The sequence below is a fragment of the Onychostruthus taczanowskii genome, unplaced genomic scaffold, assembly GCF_017590055.1.
Source record: "Onychostruthus taczanowskii isolate IOZ18803 unplaced genomic scaffold, ASM1759005v1 scaffold50, whole genome shotgun sequence".
Taxonomy (NCBI): Eukaryota; Metazoa; Chordata; class Aves; order Passeriformes; family Passeridae; genus Onychostruthus; species Onychostruthus taczanowskii.
In genome coordinates, this window is record NW_024502569.1 from 3,776,086 (window position 1) to 3,783,705 (window position 7,620).

Here is a 7,620-nt window from a genome sequence, read left to right on the forward strand (position 1 = left end):
AAACTGTTGGGGACTAATCAAAAGTATTTGGCAATGATGAAGTCATTGATTGCTTGTGACTTCTTAAACTTAGTTTTGTTTTGAAAATTAAATAATTTTTACAGTTGCTGAAAGATTCAGTTTGATAGCACTTTTTGTAACTATTGTTGTTAACGGAGTTTCTGATTTCTTAAACGTGTTTAAGATTAGTTTTAATTAATTAATTAGTTTTAATTAATTAGTTTTGATTTGTCGTGCTAAACTGCTTGACAGTGCTCCTGAAAATCATCAGAAGCTCTGTGGAAGCCTGAAAACCATTATGTTTGTTTAAAACCAATTCTTGTCTGCCTAATAATTCTAGTCTTGTTTACACCTTTGAAAAACCTGTCAGTTTGTGTACTGTGTGGTTATTTATTATCTGAGAAGGTATTTGGCTGAAGGAATGGGAGCTCTGACGTGCTCTACTGGTTAGACCACTGCTGGTGGTTGTTTGGTTTGCCATAGATTGCACACACAGCTTTTGCATATCTCATCTGCCAAGTCTGCCTTCACACATTGCCTAAGCTTACTAATTGGTGTCTGCTAGAGGTTGTGAATCCAGGCCTGCTTTCTGTTGCCTGAGCTCTTTTTCTGTGTGGAAGGTAATGTGAGCCATGACCAATATAAATTGGGTTGATGTAAATCTGTACTGTAGGCACTTCCATGGCAAAACACAGCTTTGATTGCTTATATTTTGGATTTCACGTGGGGCATAAGTTCAGTTTCACTGCAGTCATATTTTTCTTCCATCTCTATAAAACAGTTTATTTGTGATGGGGACTACTCAGCTAGCAAAGATGGTGTACCAAATTTCTTCACCACTCAAAGAGCTCCAATTACCAAACATGGTTACATCATAAGAAGAGGACTTAGTTTTGAAAAGAGAGCAGAAATTGTAGCCATAATGTAATAAAAATGTAACTTACCCTAAAAAATAGTTGCTTCTGTCAGCTTTCTGCCCTGCTCCAGCTGTTTTCATGTTCTTGTTCCCTTGTGGGCCGGTGAGTTATCAAGGAATTTGTCCACAGCCCCCTATCTTTTGAAAACGGGTTGTCCTTTACAAATTTCCTGGCATTCTGAAAGCGTAGTCTTAATAGACATGTCTGAAGCCTGGGCTGTATTGCACAGACTTTTGAGCTGCCTTTTGGGGCTGAAAGTTTGAAAAGTCAGCACTGTGCTGATCTAAGGCACGTGGCTGTGCCAAGAAGCAGAGCGCTCTGGTTTGGTTGTTCTCTTAGGATGGGCAGATTCATTGCCCAAAGATTTGGAAGTCTGTGTTTGCTGCCAGGCCAGCTATGGTTGGCTGAGGAGGATTTGTAGGCACTGGTGTGAGATCTCAATACCTCATGCTAGGGAAAGGGGCTATTGAGCCCTCAGTAGAACTAGGTCACTTTCTGGCTTTGACTGCTGTAAAACATTGCTGCAACATTTGTATGAAATTTTTGTGCCAGAGCTCAGCCTTATCTTGTTTGGATAGCAGGAGGTAGGTGCATAACAGTGGGCTGTGTCCCTTGGAAATTTTAAATGAATGCCTTGGAAATTAATGGCTAGGAAAACTTGGAGTAACACTTATGTGACAAAGTGGTGCAACAAAGCTTATTTTAAAGAGCTTGTTTGACTTGGCTGGTTTACTGGGAAATTCAGCTGGAACAGGACCTCTGAAATAGCTCTGTTGCAAAACCTGCACTGTACATCAAGTGGGATCTAGGTTTTGCTTTTGGAACTCTGGAAAGCTATGGGTAGATAAACTTAAAAATTGAATTCTGTGATATGTGATATTTATGTCTAAATTATTATGTGAGCTCATCACAGCTGCTTTTATATTCTATATCTTACTGTTTTAAATACATTTTCAGTTCTCTCACTCTTTTAGTTAAAAATCTTCCTTTAGTTTAGCAACACAAGATACTTTTAAACAGCTGATTACTTTGGTTTCTTTTAATGCTTGCAAAGGTTTTTAAAGACTTCAGTAAAACAACTTTCTTGTTTGTTGATACCGACTGAATGTTTAGGATGAATATTGGAAACACTGTTGGCTTTATGGGTTTGTTCTTTTTTTCAGGATGAAAGTAAAAAAGCTGCCTATGATTCTAGCTCTCCATTTGAAGAGATTTAAGTACATGGATCAGCTGCATCGATACACAAAACTCTCTTATAGAGTAGTTTTTCCTTTAGAGCTTCGTTTATTTAACACCTCAGGAGATGCCACCAATCCTGACAGAATGTATGACCTTGTTGCTGTGGTAGTTCATTGTGGAAGGTAATAACTCTGCTTTAAGCAAGGGATTTTTTAATGAGCATAACTGTGCTTAAAGGAACAACACAAAGCACTCAAAACACAATAAATATCATTTATTGATATAAGTCAATAGTAAATAAATACCTCTTAAAAAGGAACTTATTTAAGAAAAAAGTGTTGTGGGGAAAAGCTACCAGTCTTGACAGAAATTATGGCCTTGTTGCTTTGAGAGATCGTTGTGAAACATGGTAACTGTATTTCACATTACAGGTCTTTATATGAACTTAACTGTGTTGAAAAAAACCAAAACAAAACACACATTATCGCATAATAGTAATTCAAAACAGTTTCTAAAGAAAAAAGCTTTCTTAGGAAGGAAAGCATTATAGAAGGATTAATTTATAAAGCATTTCCTTTAGGGTGTGGTTTTTTTCTTAAGGCTTGAGCAACATTTTCTGAAATATATCCATATATTATGAGTTTTGTTGGTTACTTTGTTTCATTGCTTTCAAAATAGGACTGTTAGATTTGTATTTGATTTTGCTATATTAAACACATGTTCTTGTGGCTTCAAGGCTTAAAACCAGCTTGTTCTACAAACTGCTTATTGAGTGGATAAAAAGCCCCAAGTTGAAAACTTGAAAATTACAATTTGACATCTAGAATCATAGAATAATTTATGTTGTAAGGTCAAATACTAAAACTCAAAGCAGAGTGACTTTGACATTAGATTAGGTTGTACTGGTCACAGTTTCATAACTAGGAATGCTAATTTCACTTTCTCTTTGGGCAATTTGCTCCACTTATTCAGTCTTTTCACAATGACTAAAGAGTTGAGATAGTTAAGATAAATAGATCTCAAATTGGACAATTTTGGAAAATAAGCATTTGTGCTGTAATTGTCTGGGACACTCTTGTTCTGGATTATGAGGGAAATTCTTCCTGGCCGTTTTGACCATTTCTGCCTTCTTGGGGACTGCTCTGTTCTCGGAGCCATGGGCAGGAAGGAGATGCCCGTGCTGTTTTCATGGTGATCACGTGCACAGACATCTCCCTCAGGATGGCACCTCCCCTCCCTGACCTGGGCACAAAAGCCATGGGAGTGCTGCTGGCCAGTTACGGCAGCTCCAGAGCTGCTTTAACTCGGTTGTGCACTTGCAGTTGTAAGGTTCAGCTGTTTCAGAAATTGCGCTTTTTCCTTACTGGAAACCTGATGAGAAATAAGACAACCCTAAAGTCCTGGTGGGTGGTTTTTTTTGGCATAGTCATGGAGAAATTTCTTGTCTGCCACAGCTGAAGAGGCTAAGCATTGTAACAGTTTTAATTGGGAGCCCTTCTCATTGCTGAGCTTCTTGAGGCTCCCAAACTGCCCATTTAATTCAGTTTCTGTTTACAGTGGACCAGATAAAGAGACTGGAGATGAGCAGCCGCTCTACAGGCTTTTTTCTTTCTGAAGATCAGAAATAGTTTGGAATCTGTTCTGTCTCTATGAAATATCAGAATGCTTTATTGATTTAACTTCTCTGTCTCTGTTTAAGATTTCATTTATATTTTCAGTGCCTGTGCTGCTCATTCCTTATTTGAACTTGTAATCCTTTATTTAGCATAATAAGTAAGACTGTATTGTGAGGATGATGTAAGTGGAAAGTAAAAAAAAAGACAAGACACATCCAAACAGAAATTGAAGTGGCAGCCATTTTAATTACTTTTAAGTATTGCTTTTCTACAAGAAAAATAATGGGAATTAATCTCCACATGTATATGTGTGTTATGGTTTATGTTCTTTCCTAATTTTATTTTACAGTGGCCCTAACAGAGGACATTATATTGCAATAGTGAAGAGTCATGATTTTTGGTTGCTTTTTGATGATGATATTGTTGAGGTAAGCCCAACCAGAGCACATGCACCCCTCTTGTGGATCTGATTATTTAAAGTGGAATGACTGGTGTGCTGATGAAAAGAGGCTTCAACCCCAGTCTAAATGAGCAATAATTGTGTTCACAGAGCTGTGCCTTACAGTTTGACTGTACAACACTTTGAATTGCATTTAGGCTTTTGTACTTAAAAGAAACTCTTTTGTTTATGACCACTGTCTTTCACCATTGTTTAATAAACTGTTCTGTGGCAAGAAGGCAAATAATGATATAGGTGAATTGGGTTTTAACTTAAAATACATAGGAACTTAATGCAATACTTACAACAACACTTAAAAATTTATGTATAAAACATACATAGCTGCTACCCTCTGTGCAGTTGATGGCTGAGGGGAAGCTGAGACATAACAAGTTTAAGAATTATTTGGATTTTATTGTTTTATGTAATTATGTGAAAGTTAATTTGGTTTGACAGTAACTTTTAGAGTGGAGCCTAATGTTATGTGGATGTTATGCAAGACATTCCTACTTCAATTTTTTGTGTTTTTACACCCAGAAAATTGATGCACAAGCTATTGAAGAATTCTACGGGTTGACATCAGACATCTCAAAGAACTCTGAGTCTGGCTACATCCTCTTCTATCAGTCTCGGGACTGAGGGGGAGCTGTAGTGAAAGAGATTTTTGTGTGTCACGTCTTCTCTTTCCTGGAATGGAGCAAGCACTGAAGAGAAGGAAAGCAGGGAGCTCTAGGGGCAATAGCACAGTTTGCACACAACTAAGAAAAGAGTTTGGGGTTCTTAAAATGTTTGTATCATTTTCATTTTATTTGCTCAGGTATCATGCAGACTACACATCTCCACTGCATCCCATAAAAGCAAAAAGAGAGATAGCAGCCACTCTTGCAGGAGCTTTCCTTTGGGGAATGCCATCTCTGTGGTCCTAGTTCAAAGCCCATTGTAGCCTTCCATGGACTTCAGTGGCCTTTGAATGAGTTCTCACTGCGCTGCCAGACTGGTGCAGTTAGGAGTGTTAGAAATCTGTATTTCATACAGACTTTGTGTATCAAAGGTAAAGGATTCCCTGTGAAGTTAGTTTCCTGTGCTTAAGTTTGAAGGAATGAGGTTTGGAAGGTTAACATGTTAGCAAGAAGTTATGTCTGGGCCCAACTCAATTGCCTTCTTGATGGGAGTGGTTTAACTGAAGGTGTGAACTGGTGTCAGGGAGGCAAGGATGCTTTGCTTCTCTGGAGAAGCTTACATTATTTATAACGTGTGATCGGGAACAATCAGTCAAGGTTATGGCTTTTCATCTCCGTATGGGGAAAGATTGGGTTTGTAATAGTTTATTTTTTATTTATAAATTATTGTAACTTAGGATCTTGTGTATTGTCCTTTATTCTAACAAGTATTGGGAATTTTGTATATTCATTTGAATTTAAACTAATTATGTTTAAATATTAAAGGAGAGACAATAAAAATTACAAAAGCGACACCTACGATATCTGAAAAAAATTTATAACACAGAAGAGAGATTTCCTTCTGGAACTAGTATCTAACTCAGGTACTTTATTAAATAAAATCAGACTCTTCCCATTAACGGGTAAAAAAAGTAATCAAACTGTTACGTAGAAGACTTAAATAATAAGAAATGTTGGTGCAGTGGTGGTATACCAGTCTTTGTAGTTCCTTGATGATTTGTTAATGGTTCACACTCTAGGCAAATTAGAATGATTTGGATCGAAGTAAACAATTTTAAGAACATTATTTCCTCTCCTAAAAGTGGATCAACTTCCGTTAAGCATTAAATTAAGTCTGAGTAATAAGAAGAAATAGGTTTGGAATTTCATGAGACTGAAGATACCACATACCTGTAAAAGTAATAACATTTAAGTCCTGTATAGTAGAAATTTTTTAAATTAAGCAGTTTACCTTGCTTTAGGCTTATGAAACAGCGTTAAGAATTAAAACTTGACAAAACACCTGATCTGTAAGAAATGTGAACTATTTGACATTCTTCACTTAGGAGTACATTGTCTGACAGTAGCTGAATGTAATTTCTGGAAGGTCATTGGATATGCGTTCCAGATTATGGCAATCAGGTCTTGGATGTCCTTGTCACTCCCTTGTCAGCTAGTGATTTTTACATTACTGTAATTTTCTAAAGTTACTTTATTGATACTCTTACAACTTTTAAAAAGAATGTCTCCTGTCTGCTGCTATTACTGACTATTTACTTACCTGTATCTTTTAGCTCAGGAAATGACTTCACCTATTCACTCAGCTGAACAAATCTTTAACAGGGTCACTAAATAAATTGGGCTATTTAGCAACTGTCATACTATAACAAATCGCTTTTGTAAGATGCAGAGTTTCTAATGCCTTGGTTTGGCTAGAATTCTTTTATAGAAGATTATGTATCGTGATTAAACTACCAGCATTGTAAAGTAAAGCCTAAATATTGTGGGAGGTACAGAAAAATATGATTGGATTTTTCTGAAAGGATTCAAATAATGTTAACATCTTTTTGGCTTTCAATAGGAAAAGGATTTAGGGGTAAATCAGTTGAATAATGGTGCATGTTAGAAGGATGAAGTCCTTTGCATACTAAAGGTACAGTATTGCAAAAGAACTGTCATATTACCTTTCGCTAATTTGTTTGGTCTTTTTTTTCCTTTTTTTCTTATTTTTTCTTCTTTTTTTTTTATTTTTTTTTCCTTTTGTTTTAATGTAGTTGAAAGCTGAGGCTAGTTGGTAAATGTTTTATACTTTAACAAAATTCAAAACATTTTTGTTGTTTCACTGGTTTTTCTCCTGCTTTGTATTTTTATAAGACACTGACTTTTATTTTGTATAGGGGTTTTGAGATAGTGTTCCAAATTATATATTTCGGTTTTCTTTTAGCGCAGCTGAAATAATTGTAAGTTCTTAATTAAACTGATGTCAGAAACTGCAACTTAAAACAGAACTAAACGAGACAGAAATACGAAATATAACTGATTGGTATGTAAAACATTATAGGATTTTTTCTTGACTGTAATACAGTGAGGAGTGTGGGAAAGTTGTCAGTTGTTGTAAATGGTGGAATTTATTTGCTGTGTAACTATGTAAATGTCAATTGGGATTGCAGTCCCTTATTTTGTATATTGGAGCAAAAAACTTCTATTAAATAAAGTTATGTTCTCTAAAGATACATTCTGTATCCTTTGTGGAGCCCAGATGGTAGGTCAGCTGCCTTTTATACTTTTACAATGTTTTCAAAAAAAAAAACAAAAAAAGAACTATGTGGAACTTGCTGTATTAGGCCAGCTGCCCTGAGCCCTGAGCAGAGAGGTGTGTTTGAGTACACTGCATTAAGTATCTTACTCACTGTGTTGTTAGGGAAATCATAGGGTGGCAGCCGTGTTTGGGGTGGTGTGCTCCTCTAGGAATAGTTTTTGGTAAGTCCCTGCTCTCTGAGGTAGAAGAGAAAGGAGTGTTCTTCCTGGAC

General features: G+C 36.4%; 1 protein-coding gene across 3 annotated transcripts in view; it reads left to right on the forward strand.

The window, feature by feature from the left end:
* USP12 (ubiquitin specific peptidase 12) overlaps nt 1-7,323 on the forward strand; it is a 32,642-nt gene extending 25,319 nt beyond the window's left edge. For all 3 annotated transcript variants that reach the window (XM_041416089.1, XM_041416091.1, XM_041416092.1), the window contains 3 exons: nt 2,081-2,278; nt 4,062-4,140; nt 4,689-7,323. In XM_041416089.1, the coding sequence (XP_041272023.1) occupies nt 2,081-2,278; nt 4,062-4,140; nt 4,689-4,790 (379 nt within the window). In that variant the 3' untranslated portion in view covers nt 4,791-7,323. The remainder of the gene's footprint in view (nt 1-2,080; nt 2,279-4,061; nt 4,141-4,688) is intronic.
* Nucleotides 7,324-7,620: the final 297 nt, after the last annotated feature.